The following is a 15186-nucleotide window of genomic DNA, read 5'->3' on the forward strand; positions in this document are numbered from 1 at the left end:
CTTCCCACTTCAGAGCTCTTTGTTTTCATTTGATTCACTGTGCTTTAACAGAGTCCTCAATCAAAACTCAGAACACACGCATAGAGATTTGTCAGGAAGCACACATCATCAACTAAAATGTCCTGCAAACACACAGCTGGGTTAGAGTTTCACCTCCCTAGCCTGTTGCTCTTCTTAGCCTCGTCTTCTGTGCAAGAAGACTTTTTTTTGCCTTAAATGTCTGTAGTGTTATACTAACTATGCATGTTGTATATTGTGGTAGTTAAAGGTGGAGGGTGCTAAAGCTGTAAAAGGAAGAGAATGGAGTGTTAGTAGGGCCTTCTGCAGTTGTGCCTCTGCTTGTTCTGATATGGAGATTTTAGGTTTTGGTTTGTGTAGTATTTGACTCTCTTGCTAATCTCCTGATAGGAAAATCGTTTTGTTTCATTAGGGAGCCATAATAGCGTTTGTCTGAACTTGTCACACTGCCCTCTTTCGTTGTATTTAGGTATGGTAAAATACGTCACCGGATAATTTTGGTGAGCGAGATCCCTCTTAGGAGTTTCAAATTAAATGACAGACTTGTTAGACTCAAATTGGAAACGTACTATTTTAAAGAAGTGCAGTTGGGTATGAGTGAAGATCTTGGATGTGAATGTAATTCTTAGTTTCTGCATGCCAGCTTTCAGAATTGTTTTGACATCTCAGTAGGCTGGAGGAAGATTTGTCGTAACAACTAATAATGTCACAGCTCCAATTTCTGGATCCTCCTAAAATAAAGCCCTCTCTCTGGGACTCAGAAGGAAACTAATTGAAGCTTCTGGCCATGTAGTGTGTTTATTTCTCCAGAAACTAGATTTTGATATTTCTCAAAATAGAGTTGGTGGGACAAACCTCAGTGTATGTAAGGGATTTTTTTTTATTTTTTTATTATTTTTAACTTAACAGTTAAAATCAACAACAAAAAAGACAACTTGCTATTAAGACACTAGCCAGTCTTTTTGCTGTGGAAAGGTGTGATGCAGTTTTTGTACCTCTGACAAGTTCACTTCTAATTTTTTTGACTTGAAAACAGTATTTCAAAAATGTAATTGTGATTTGAGCTTAAACGTTTGTAAATTTTTCATCAGAAAATTCTGTTTTCTGGATATGCTTCACATGTGAAGATCACTAATTTTTATTCCATTTCTTCTCTAAAAATGAATGTAACAGATCATACCGATCCCAACCTGCTTAGTCACAGGATAGCAATCAGTGTTAAACTATAATCCTTTACCAGCTTTTCTCCTTAGGTGGTTAAACAGTGTTATTAAGTGATAATTTCAGACTAGATGGTTTATCTCTGGCTTTGAACGAAGAACAAAGCTGGTCAGGAGCTGTGATGATGCCCAGAGGCATCCTGCGTGTCTGTACTTAGGGGAGATGCTGAAGTTGTCCTGTTGCACTGAGTTTTGTAGGAAGGTTGGCGTGAGTAATCTGCCTTTTTTGCAGTAAACTGCAACTCTTCCTTTGTATTTCTCAATCACTTATCATAGGTGGAATGGAGCTGGCCCTAAAATTCAAAATCTTGGAAGTATTTCTAGTGTTAAGTGACCATGTAAGACACAGAATGAAACTCCAGAGGCACATCCCAGGATCTTTTCACCTACAGGATTAGTACCAGATTGGAGCTGTGCACTGCTCAGCTTGTGTGTTTGGCCATAGCCTAAGAGCAATTTCGGAAGTGTTTTGATTAAATCAAGCTTAGGCAGGAGGCAAAAAGAAGAGTGACACAGCAGAAATGTTCTCCCAGGAGAAAGCAATAAAGTGATAGAGCAGCAGCTACGGAAACCTTGTCCTTCAGGCAGTGGTGAGGTGTGGTCAGCCTCCTGTTATTCATAGAGGTAATAAAGTTTTGGTTTTCCTCAGATCAAGATGTGAAAGGCTCAGCTAAGTGGCAGGTCCATAAAACTGGGCACAGCAGGAAGAAAGGGGAGACGCAGGCAACCATGGTGGTGAAATTTGCTGCTTTTATTCCATCCATGTGGTTATCTTTTTTTTTTTTTTAATTTTATTTTTTTAAACAAAACTTAAACTCCTAATCTCTTCCTGTTTGGTTTATCACTTAAGTCTATTTCTGGTCCCATTATCACATTATTTCTTTTCTGTGTCAGGCAGCATTTCTGTAGTCCTGGGTAGTAGTGTAAGATTTTCAATTGGAGCTGACCAAGCTTTTCTTTCTTCCTTATGTAATCTTTTTTTTTTTTTTCTATTTGATTTTGTTATGTGGAATCGTGAATAGGTTTTGAAGTTCTAGGATTTTACTAAATGACACTTTTATTGGGATAATCGCATTACTGAAACCATTTCTTCAAGTTCTTGCGTGGTAAACTGAATGTGTTGTATTTCTCTCCAGTGTCCTTTTCATTTTAACTGTGTTTGTAAGTATGAGGAGGTACGTGTAAACAGAATAAAGCAAACCTCCTTACATAAGCAGTCCCTGTATTAAAAATGTAGGAAATGGTTAGCTTTCTAGGTCAGTTGTGTAAGAGCAGACTTGTTCCAACGTTATAATGGATTCTATGTATTTCAATGTCAAATCAGATTCATGGGGTTGGAATTGTAACTCGCACTAGGAGTAACGTTCATTGTCTTCAGACAAATGTTTCTCAGACAGATAGGAAAGAATTTCTGTTACTGAGAGCACTAATTGAAGCAGAAATTGTTTCTGAGCCTAAACCAGGCTTTTCGCTGATGAAATATTGTTGTTTACAGCATTATGGATCAAAAATATTGCCCATTACTGACTCAGCAACTGTTTGTTAAAGAGAAAAAGACATCTCTATTCTCTTCATTGCTGTTTCTTGATATAAGTGCAGGGTTTGGGAGAATGGTGTTTAAAACTTGCTTTAAACCCCTGCTGTGCTGTTGTTGTTGGTTTTGTTTTCAAAATGGGCTTCAGGCTACCTGGCCCAGTTAAATGAATCCAAGCAGTTCATTCCTGTCTGTTTGTCTTCAAACATAAGATAATTCTACTTTAATTAATAGCAATTGTGTTTTTTAAAAAGACTTGTAATTTTATGGAAATGTTTATTAGCTTTTTTCAAACCAAGGGAATTTTTTTTATTGCCAGCAAACGTTTGCCAGTCTCAAATGGTCATGAAAAGCATATATCCGTAAAACTAAACACTCATACACCGATATGTTGCTGCAATTTTATGCTTTGAAACAAGTGCAAAGAACAAATGAATTTCTTGTTGTTTTTCTTTTCTCCTTTCAGGTGATCATAGTAACCACCTCTCCAAGCTCAACTTTTGTACCCAACATCCTTTCCAAGTCCCACAACTATGCAGCGGTTACGAAACTTGTCCCGACGTCAGTCATTGCCTCAACTACTCAGAAGCAACCGGTGGTTATAACTGCTTCTCAGTCCTCTTTGGTCAGTAGCAGCAGCAGTAGCAGCAGCTGTTCCACTCCCTCCTGTACTGCAAGTACTATTGCAGTGACTGCTGTAGTATCATCAACGCCATCTGTCGTTATGTCAACAGTAGCACAAGGTATGGCAGTAACTGTGTGTGTAAAAGCTCTTTCACTGCTGAGTTAGACTTTGAGAACAGCGTAGAGATGTGCTTTGTGTTTACATGTGCTGAGTAAAGAACAGGAGACGTGAAAAAAGTCTGAGGAAATAAATCCAAAGTACTCCACAAAACGTGTTGTTGGACATGGCTCTTTCCCTCCTCAACAACTGATGTGCAAATCCAGTTCTTAAAGAGAATCTGAGATAGTGTGGCACAGCTTTTTGTTTAGTTTGAAAAAAAAATAAAAATAAATAACTTCTTGTGGCATTAAAACATTAAAAAAATGGCTTTTGAGAACTTTATCTGATGCACAAAAGACGATCATTTCCAATATAATTTGGAAATTATTGTTTCCCTCAATGCCCAATTTATAGAAATATACAAAATTAACACCAGCTCACTGAAACTAACACTTGACATGCCTAATCTTAGGATACTTCTTGTGGTAACTAGTCTTGATGACAATTCTGAAATGTAGAGAAGTACTTACACCTTTTTATCTGTGTATTTTCTCAGCATCTTAACTTTCAGGTCCTTAAAATTAATACCTGAGTGGGCCTGAATTTAAAATTCCTGGTTTTCTAATTTCTAACTTCATCTATGTGCTAGCTTGACGGATTCAGCTGTACAACCTCCAGCTGTTTGGCTGGGAAACTGTGGAAAAATGAAAGGACCTCAGTGACCAGCACTTACTGTGCCTAAAAATGACAAGTGTTACACACCAATTTTTCCTGGTCCGTTATTTTCTATTCTTGTTCCATTCCACAAAAAATTGGGCAACGCAGGAGGCATTCCACATTCCCTATTACTTTTACTTATTAGGTCCCAAAGGTAGCCCATCAGTTTACAGAGCATAAAAGCATACAATAGAACTTCAAATAATATGAACTGTGGATTTTTAGTTGGATTTAATCTTGGAAGAGACAGCTACAGTTCTAAAGTAACCCATGCAGTTAAAGATTCAATGTCATTACAGAAAATACTGATGAACCATTGTGACAAACGAATAATCATTTCCCCTGTGAAGCAAGTGAAATTTGTGAATGTAAACAGCTGAGCAAGAAAATTGAGAATCTGTCTTAAGTGATGTAGTGAGAAGAAGGCTGCTTATTTAGATTGCCAGAAATGTAGCTTATTATGGCTGTTAGCAGTGTCACTGCCATCTATAAATATAGAGAAGTAAAAGAGGAGATTTTCTTTCAATGTTCCCCTTAAGCAGTTTTTAACCAAGCCCTTGCCAGTGTAAGACATACTTTGTCTTTTTTGGTGCTTATGGATGGGAAGCTTAGATAAAGCCAAAATTAGTTGGAAATGTTGTGACAACAGTGCAAGACATAAGTATTTATGTATGTGGGAGCTTTGTTTTTGTATCCTATTGCTTTTATTACTTGTAAGATTGTTTAACCTACCAGCATAAAAAAAATGTTCCACAATTTTCTACATAACATGATTACTTGATTCATTCCTGTATGGTAACATTGTGTTCACTAAGGGATACTCCCTTATATTGATGTATTGATGGATTTGACATTTGTCATCCCTAAGCTTGTTGCAGTCTTCGTTGGTTTTTTTCTTACTATAAATATTTTGCTTTATTGAAGATTAAAGTCTGGCTTTGCAAAGATTAGTGGAGTTATTTGTACTACAAAAAGTGCAGGAAGGAGACTAAGACTGTTGAGTCTTTGCAATAGCTGCCGTAATATGTTTTACTGTCACACTGAAAATCTGCATAAAGCTCCCTTGACTCTGTACAGAGCGTTTCTGATACAAGTAGGAGCTTTTTTAAGTAGGAGGTTTTTTTTAATGTATATTTATTTGCACCTTTCAATAGTAGAGGCAGTTTAAATGCAAAAGTATACAAGAAATTGTAATTTTATATCACATAATTCAATCTTAAACTATTTGCTCTTTTACAGGTGTGTCTACGTCGGCGATTAAAGTTGCCTCTACCAGACTACCTTCCCCCAAAGGTTTGGTTGGCAATCCAACACAGATCTTAGCACAGTTCCCCAAACAGCATCAGCAGTCCCCCAAACAGCAGCTGCACCAAATACAGCAGGCTCAGCAGCAGCAGCAACAGCAGCAGCAACAACAACAGCAACAGCAGCAGCAGCAACAGCAGCAGCAGCTGGCACAGTCTTCTGTAGGTCAACAGCAGCCACAGCAATCTCAGTTGCCACCTGGCATCAAGCCCACCATTCAGATCAAGCAGGAATCAGGTAGTTGGAGTTAATCTTCGGTTGTATTGCTGATTGATGAGGTCTAACCCCACACCTCAAGAAAGCAGGGCTGAATTCTGTCGCAAATGTACGTGGGGAGCTGTCATTAAGGCACAAGTACCTGTGTACTGGATTGTGCATTAAACACAAAAATAGGTAGTAAAGGATATCTTAATGTTTTCAGCTAAAAATAACTGAAGAATTAGGTTCTGTCATTCTTCTTGCTTGACTCAGGTATTGCAGACTATGCTTTAGGAATTAATGTTTTATCTTTAGACATTTAAAGGTATGTAAATATCTTCAAGAGTAACTTGGTTGGCAACTTGAAGACACCAGTTTCCTGAAGATCCAAGAGCTGTTCAACTGTATTGACTGGAAAAAAAAAAAAAAAAAGTTAATCTGCGCTTTAATTATTTTCTTGGGTCCAGAAATTGAAATCTATTTCTGAGATATTTGTCACAGCAAAAATGCAATTAGATCTGAGACTGGGAGTTGGACTTGATTCTTTTTATAACATTGATCCGTTCAGTTGACTTTGGGCAAGTCGCATAATCTTTCTGCCTTGGCTTTACTCTGCTGTAAAGTGCAGTTCTTAGTGAGATGTGGTAAGAACTGATGCTTGCAAAGTTACCAAATTCTAAAGCAAGAAGTGCTATAAAAGTGCAAAGTATTTTTATGTCCATATTTTTAGATTAGTCACGTGGTCAGTATTTGATTATTTTGTTTGTATTATCAGGCCATAGAATGGGGAAAAAAACAACAAAGCAAAGCAAAACAAACAAACAAAGAAAACAACCTTACCCCTGTCCTTTAATAAACTTCCTCTTGGATTATAGACCATTGCCTGGGAAAAAAATATCCACTAATGAGGAAACATAGGAGGCCTCCATCCTCCTGTTACTGGTCAATACTTGAGCAATAAGAGCTTCACTCTGTGCATTCTACTATAGTTTTAGGCTCAGAGTGTTTTTTAGTTAAAGTATCTTTGGAAATAACCATTTGATACCTACTCTCCGAAAGATGTGAGATGATTTTCATGGAGACTTGGCTTTTTGCACTGTTCAGACAAACTGGATAAAGGCTTTGGTCTTCCCAGCTTCATTATGGCACTTAAGTTTGGAGCTTACTTGCTTTGTACTGCTTTTATGGTCAACGTAGAAAGAAGCAAATATCTCTGGAAGATGTTTCATGTCCTGAATGGACAAAATTGTTCGCCTAGAAATAATTGTACAAATATAAATGTCTGCATTTAGATGGGCTTATTTCAGCCTGGGTGTTTCATGACATTTGCCCAACACAATTCAATTCATTTATCTCAACATAAAACACCGCTTGAGATGCAAGTGACCTGGGGATACTTCTGAAAAGTCAACGTGAATTGTGGTTTGCAACTGAGAAGTGAATCTCCCACGTACACTACTCCTCTACACAAACTGAGAGAAAGTGAGCAGAATCCTTGCCATAATTAGGTGTCCCCATCCTTTTGTTCTGCTGCTTCTACTCAGTTTATTTCATCCCAATTCCTTTGCAACTTCAAGATAATGAATAAATCAAGAGGAAAGATAATAGTTTACTGAAAGCAACCTTCTGTAGCCAGTGTCACAGTTGCTTCCTTATGCATGTCAGTACTCAATGTGCAGGAAGTTTTTTTTTTCACAGGGATAAAATTCAACTATGCTCTTAAAGGCATATTAAAATTTACAGGCTAAATATGAGGAACTACTTCATTTTTAGATCCTTCACTGTCTACAATCCAATTTGTTATTGGTTGTAACCTGTTGGTTCCTGGGAAATGTGTTCTACTTTTTGAGTCATGAAAAAAATCGATATCCAGAAAAGATCAATAAAACAAATCAATGATGGAATGGAATCCCATGCCTCAGTGGGAGTAGCTAGGAATTGAAACAGGCACGTGAAAGGCAAAGATGATGATTGTCTTGTTATTTGCAAAGAAATCTGAAAAGAAAAGAAAAAAAACAACAACAACAACAAAAACCATTTTTTTCAGGATCAAGAATACTTGGTCTCAGAATAAAAGCCTCGTGAGGCTACTTGCCCACTAGGGCTTGGTCTGAGAAAACATTTCAGAAAGTAACTTTTCGTGCCTGTATTTTAACAGTGACCTTTCTCCTTTCCTAGGTGTTAAAATAATCACTCAACAGGTGCAGCCCAGTAAAATCCTTCCCAAACCAGTTACAGCGACCTTGCCCAGCAGTAGCAATTCACCTATTATGGTGGTTAGCAGTAATGGGACTATCATGACAACTAAACTGGTCACTACTCCCACTGGTAAGTTATGGTTCTGAGAAGGGAAGGGAGGGTAAACCCAGACATGCAAATAATAAAACAAGGTTTACTAGGGTTAAAAAAAAAAAAAAAGCACTTCTCTCTTGTAAACAGTGAGCACAACAGTGCATTCACAAACGTTGATAATTGTTCTAGATTAGGATTTGTAGCATTGAGTGCTCTTTTATTCCCTTATGATCCCTTTAAATTGATTCACAAAAGCATGAAAATTCCATCGCCATTGAGTTTGTTTTTAAAGGAAGCTTTCTTGCAATTTACACCAATACTTTGCACTTCTGTAGTATCTTGTATTACATAATTTACATTAATTAATTTTTTTAGGTGCCTTAAGTAGATAGGTCATCGTCATTCCTAGTTTACATATGTGGAGTTTAGAAGACAGATGACTTGCTCATAGTCTCGCAGTGAACTTATATTAAAAAAAGGTCTATAAATGGAACTTTAAACTCGGTGTTTTTCTGGGGATCTAATTGTATTTGTGTCTTATTGATTGAGGATCAGAAATAATGCAGAAATAAATAAGTGAAACTCGTGTGAGGAAAATTTGCAAGGCAGCTTTATCCCAGTTTTCTGAAAACTCAAATTAATTGGCATGCTGAATTTTTAGCATGAGTTGGGGATAGTAGCATAAACTAACAGTTAATGTTCTTTTTTTAAACTTTACCTCTTAAAATACTTTACACAGGCATTTCAAAGCATATAAAAGTTGTAGCAGTTTTGTAGTTCATTTAATTGGTAAAACCTGTATTCTGCTCCGTTGGATCTGAACACGTGGTTTTCCTGTTAAAGCAAGTTGTTTTGCTGTGTGATCGGTAGCAATTAATGTCTGTAGAGCGTTATCTGCAGCCGTACAAGCAGAATGGAATTGCAGTGTTAGTGTAAGTGTTGACTCCTGCTATTATTTTGAGCAAGTTTTTTTTGTGGACTCAAATCTCTTTCCATTCTGAGGAACAGGGATTTAAAAAAAAATAGCAGGTAGGACTTACTCAACTACTAAACCTGTAAAATTACGTTGTCATTGTAAAATTGCACTTTTCACTTAGAGATATATTTAGATCAGTCATTGTCAGCGTTCTTAAATGATTTGTCTCATGGGTAAAGTGAGAGTATAGGTATCCTTTGAGAGAGAGGGATCCATTCTGGTAGTTTCATCAGAGAATTCTTGGGCATCTGACAGAGCAAGAGGCAAACATACAGGTAGAATCTATGTAGCTATTGAACAGTTTTAAAAAAAAGCACAAAGCCTTCGGGACAAGGATATGAATTAAAAAGTAGCAGTTATAAAGTACAATATAATATTTTACAAAACTCTTAGACTATTTTAAAGCTGGCATATACTTGAATATTTCTCTGCAGGTTTAAAAACTGCCTGTGGGATCGTAAGGGGTAGTGATAAATTTCAGCGTAGGAGCTCTTGGAATAAATTCTAGTGCTTTGTCTAGACTAACTTATTTTTCTCCATAAATACTAGTGGGGAATTATGTTCTAACAACAAACTTTGTTTTCTCTTCCAAACAGGAACTCAAGCAACATATACGCGGCCAACGGTTAGCCCCTCTATAGGGGCCCGGATGGCTGGAACCCCAGGGGCTGCAACATATGTGAAAACCACAAGTGGCAGCATCATTACGGTAGTGCCAAAATCACTGGCTACGCTGGGAGGCAAGATTATCAGCAGTAATATTGTTTCTGGTAGGCATATGTGTTGTTTAATATTTAAAGTTTTGTCACAAGCAAGTTTTCACTTACTTTAATTGGGCTTTTCTGTGGGTTACGTGCTTAAATAAATTTTAGGGCTTTATTGGAGAAGTTAACTCAGAAGAAAAATAGCTGAGGATAAAAATGAAAATAGCAGGTGGAAGGTATGGAAGAAAAGTACTCCTGTGGATTGCAGTGATTCTCATATTTAACATAGAAGCATCTAATGTAAGGAAAGCCTGAAAGAAAAGAGAAATGTGGAGAAAAACTGCTATATTGCCTTTTGTTAGAGGGCTGGAAGGTCATAAAACTGTCCAGTTCAAAACATTCAGTAATGTGGATGGTACTATTTTTCTTCCACTGCACAGCCAAAAAAAAAAAAAAGAATAAAATTAATTTCGTAGCTTGTAGAGTTAGCTACGCAGTCTCCTCCTTCCCTCTCTTTTTTAATAGTGTCAGCCTGTCTTTCCCTTACCATCCTTACATCTTCCCTCACAGCTTTGTGCAGATCCAGCAGCTTGTCTTTGTCAGTCTGCTGACCACCCTCTACGTTCTCTGTCCATGTAACCACAGTACATAGGGTCTCCTTAGGGTCAGGACCAAGCACACTTGCACCAGTTGCGGTTCTCAGTGTCTGTTTTGGACTTTGACAGTGCTTATGAAGAGAAGGTCTGCCTCATTTTCCTAGCTGGGTGCAGGTGTGAAGCAGGATTTGCTGGGTCTGTGCTTCCTGTCTCCAAATTACTCAGAGCTCCCACTGTTGCTGATTAACAGAGACCCAGCCTGCCACCAGCCAGCTCCTGGCACAGGCAGTTTGGTAAACCCACCCTGGAGCGTAGTCTGGTCGAGAGACTTCAATTTTTCACATCCTAATTTCTACAAAATAGTGTCTGGGATTAATAGAGTGGCTTTGTTGGGAACAAGGGACTTTTTCAGCCTGTTGCAGGTATGGTGAGTGGTGGGGTGATTTCCAACACAAGTTTGGAAAGGATATCTGCTTTTTTTTTTTAACTGCTGTTGATTCATACTCTTTTTTTTTTTTTTTTTTTTCCCAGCTGTGGGTGCAGTTTCCTAGCCATCTAGATAATTCCTGTCGCTAAAACTTGATGATGGTCTTGTCCAAACAAATCTTCCCTTTCTCAGAATTAATACAACTATTAATCAGAAATACCTAATGAAGAATCAGCAGATATGACTAGTGGGTAGAAGGTAGCGAGAGGAATCCTTGGGATTGCAGCTATATTGACAGAGGAGTACATTCTGCAGGGAGCAAGTGAAAGGGATGGTAAAAAGCTGCCTGAGTACATCTTAGGAATGGCAGTCTGATAACATTAATTACTTAAATATGAGCGTGTGTACTCTTGTAGATTGTGGAAGGTTGTCTAAATATATCTCTTGCTGTAGGTAGATAACCTGATGCGGGGAATGGAATTTAATAAAAATTGGGAAAGGAAGAGAAATATTCAACACAGCACTTAAAAATAAATAAAAATAAAAACACAAACTCAACTTTCAAGAACTGCTTTTTAAAACAATAGTGTTTTTTTCCAGTACACCATTGGTCATTTATATTGCAACAGTTCAGTTCTGGAAAGTGAAGGCTTTTCTCTATCTCAGTACATAAGCTCTCCTGCAGAGGTTATCTGTGTGCTCTGAAGTCATCTCAGTCAACTTATCTGTGCAAATAGGACCTTGACTTGAGTATTAGTGTTGCCCTTATCTCTCCTAACACGAGCCTTTGAAAAGTTAGACGTGTTAGATTGAGAAACTTGCATTAGTCTGCTCTGTAATTCATGAGAAGGGGCAGACTGCACTAACACAGAATGAATTACTCCTGTCCTGCACATGCGTTTTGACTGTAGAAGAAAGGTTCTTAAAGTGGTTAACTGATCTTTATATGTTGAGTTGGCAGCACGTACAACAGGAATGTATGCTACCCTTTGTTTTGTTGTGCTGTCACATTTAAATACCCTTGTGCAGCTCACCAACTTCTGAAATGAAAGGAAATATACACGTGAGAAACTTCACACTGCTTCTTTTCCCTTTAAAATTAAGGAACTACAACCAAAATCACTACGATTCCAATGACATCCAAACCCAATGTGATTGTTGTGCAAAAGACTACTGGAAAAGGAACTACAATTCAAGGTCTTCCAGGCAAAAATGTTGTCACAACGTTGTTGAATGCTGGGGTAAGTAAGAATTTTGAGTTTAAAGTCTATGGCCAAGTGACAGGATGTGTTAGCTGCTGTGTTCTTTATGCTAACATGCCAATTAAAAGCAAATTGTGCATGAGCTCAGTAACAGATACAGCATGCTTTAATGTTTGGGGTGTTTGGAGAGTGAGTATGTTTTATAGGATATGAAAGATCTTTAAAACAAGCTGGAAGTGTTCCCAGAGTTAAATGAAAATAAAAACTTTTGTGCTTACCCTTCTTCCACTATTAATGGTTTTGTAATCTTGAAGGGGTTAAGCACAAGAAAATAAGTAAAATTTTACCCTGCTAGTGGTCTAATGAGAACCCCAGTCCTGTTATAAGCTTGCATATCCACCTGTGTATCTTTTGGGCAGAAATAAGCTGTCCCTTCACACCTTTGATTGCCTGTTCAAGAGTCCTGTATAATGCTAAATTAGTTTTTGAATAACCTGATGTGTAGAAAGAACAAAGTCAAGTTTCCAGCTTCAGCTGGGTTTTCCTTCAAATGCTAGCAAAAATGATGAACCTGCTTTACATTCCTAGCTAAAACTGTGAGATGTAGTGCTTTAATCATGGAATCTTTTAAAGTCTACTTGGCTAGCAGAGCTCAGTAGGATTTTTTTTTTGAAACCTGATAGGAAACTTTTTTTTTTTTTTTTTAAATTTCTGCTTTTGTAGTTTAAATAAGAAAAAAAACTAAAGCCATGCTTTCACAAAAATGGGAATCTTGTGATGTTACACAGTAGGAAACATGAGAATGTGATGATATTTCTGAAACAACTATGGCTCTTGGGATTTCCAGCTACTTGACGGGAATTAGTAGGAGTGCTGTGAGAACTGCCAACTAACGTAGTTCCTCGTATGGTTTGTTACTGTGCAGAACTAAAAAAGCATGCTCAATTTCTTTGCTCTTCTTAAGCTATCAAGAGTCTAGTCATGTGTCAGAACTATTCCAAAATCAAATGTTTCCCATGAAACAGCTGTGAATCTGCATTTTCTTTTTAATAAATGAAATTTTACTTAGGAAAAAGAAGTCCAGACATAATTAATGTCTTGGTCATGAGGATAATACAAAGATCTCTAATTTATTTTTAGAATCTCAATTCAGGTTTTATAGATGTTGTGCCAAAATTAGCGTTAATAGAAACAAGAAGTTTTAAAAAAATCATTCGTGAAGGATTTGAAGAAAGTTCCAACTTAGGTAAATTCTTTGAAGCAACTTCAAAAACTTCTCAGTGTCATTTAGTTACTCTTTTTACTCAGCCTTTCAGAGCAGCTCAAAAGGTAAAGCAATGGAAAAGGGGATTTTGGTAGCTTTTCCATTCAAAGCCATAGGGTTTTTTGTTCTTGGTCTTTAAATGTTCTTTGTGTTAAATACATCTAGTTCTAACAGCAGCAGGTTGATTTTGTGGTACACACACTCACCAATAACTGTGTATTTTTGTAGAGAAGTGGGTCTCGCTGAACAATTTCACTCAGTTAACCTGTAAACTTTGGCTTCTCTACAGGGGGAGAAAACTATTCAGGCAGTGCCAGCAGGAGCAAAACCTGCTATCATCACTGCCACAAGACCCATCACAAAAATGATTGTTACACAGCCAAAAGGAATAGGGTCCACGGTCCAGCCAGCCACCAAAATCATCCCAACTAAAATTGTTTATGGTCAGCAAGGGAAAACGCAGGTACAGTGAGGACCCATTTCTGTTTTGAAATGTACCCCTAAATTTTAACGGGAAATAGATCATTTTTTCACTGTGTTGCCACATCTGTTGCAAGATGAATATATGCAGAATGTGTCTCTGGGGAACGAGACTTAGGGAAGTATTGAGGTGGCCTTGATTCTGGCTTCTTGAGCGCCGTGTTGGTGTTCGTTAGCTGTTCTTGGAGGCCTCGACCAAGCCGAAAGGAATTGCTAAATCTGTTACATAGCTGAAATTTAAGCTATCTGGCAATGGCTCTGGATGCCTCTTAAATGTTAAAGCTAATGATCAGATTGTTAAAGGTAAAGATGTGGAGACTGGACGTAGGCCATGCGTCAAATGTGAGAGCCTTATTGGAGCTGCTCTATCACTGATGTATGTTCAGGTTGTCCCTGTAGCCTTGTATTGTTGGTGGGGCTATAGATAGAGAATCTGGCTTGTTTCTGGACACTGTCAGTTAAGACTTTTTTTTCTGGTTGCACTTTGTATGTAAAAAAACCTAAAGTTACATCAGGTACAATATTTCATGTCTTGATCATTCGAGACTATTGTGGGCTAAGGAAGAGAGGTGCTTGTCTTTATCAATCCAGTGCATGTTCCAGCTCACTCGTGTAGCTTTTCCCTTGTCCACGCCATTGTGTCAAGCCATGAGGAATGACTGTTTAGTGCTTCATTGTGTTAAGTGCTCCAAATTACTGAGATGTGCATTCTTGTGCACTGCCATTTACTAGTTTCATAATCAGAGCTGCTGAATTTACAGGTAGATTTCTTTTAGCGAGTTACCACTATTATACGAGTCTTGCACCTTGATCTTTTCGTGGCACGCTGTTCTCTGATTGCTCGGATCTGTTTTCTTGAGTCCTCTTACTGTACGCAATCTGTCTTTCTAACTAGGTCCTCATAAAACCAAAGCCAGTGACATTTCAAGCGACAGTTGTGAGTGAACAAACTAGGCAGTTGGTAACTGAAACGTTGCAGCAGGCATCAAGGGTAGCAGACACAGGAAATTCGTCTCTCCCAGAAGTGAAAGAAGAACCACAAAGCTACACTGATAGCAGTTCTTCTTCCACAGAGTCCTCCCAGAGCTCTCAAGGTATGTATTCGTGTTTCATAGCATATGAATGGTCTTTCTCTCAAACATGCTAGCAAGATTCATATATTTCAGTGCATCTCTTTAGCACAGTTCTTCACCCAGTCTTTTAGCAGTGAGCATCAGCATTTGCTGCCCTTGTGAGCTTATTTATCTTCTATGAGTTGTTTACTACACGCAGCATTTTCCTGTGCAAAAAGTGGGAATAATGTTTTCTTCCCAGCTTCCAGCTTGCTCGTCTGTGCAACTTCTCATGTGATAGAGGAGAATAAATAGATTTATCTATAAATTAACGCCCAGCCTTTGGTCAGGAGTGGCCATAAGGTATATCACTGTGTTTAAAAACAAAACAAACAAAACAAAAAAGCAAACAAGCAAATGACTCTCAGTAAAACACGTGCACTTATTTATGTGCTATCAGTCACTTTCTATAATAAT

General features: G+C 37.9%; 1 protein-coding gene across 10 annotated transcripts in view; it reads left to right on the forward strand.

Moving 5' to 3' along the window:
• The window catches only part of EMSY (EMSY transcriptional repressor, BRCA2 interacting), a 39784-nt gene that overhangs the window by 14194 nt on the left and 10404 nt on the right, over positions 1-15186 (forward strand). For 8 of the 10 annotated variants that reach the window (XM_084306749.1, XM_084306747.1, XM_084306752.1 and 5 more), the window contains 6 exons: positions 3239-3515; positions 5453-5755; positions 9581-9754; positions 11816-11952; positions 13467-13640; positions 14553-14751. In XM_084306749.1, the coding sequence (XP_084162875.1) occupies positions 3239-3515; positions 5453-5755; positions 9581-9754; positions 11816-11952; positions 13467-13640; positions 14553-14751 (1264 nt within the window). Of the gene's footprint in view, positions 1-3238; positions 3516-5452; positions 5756-7894; positions 8045-9580; positions 9755-11815; positions 11953-13466; positions 13641-14552; positions 14752-15186 lie in introns of all 10 variants that reach the window. The other 2 variants (XM_084306748.1, XM_084306755.1) reach the window with 2 other exon arrangements.

The sequence above is a fragment of the Netta rufina genome (genome assembly GCF_964035555.1).
Source record: "Netta rufina genome assembly, chromosome: 1".
Classification (NCBI taxonomy): Eukaryota; Metazoa; Chordata; class Aves; order Anseriformes; family Anatidae; genus Netta; species Netta rufina.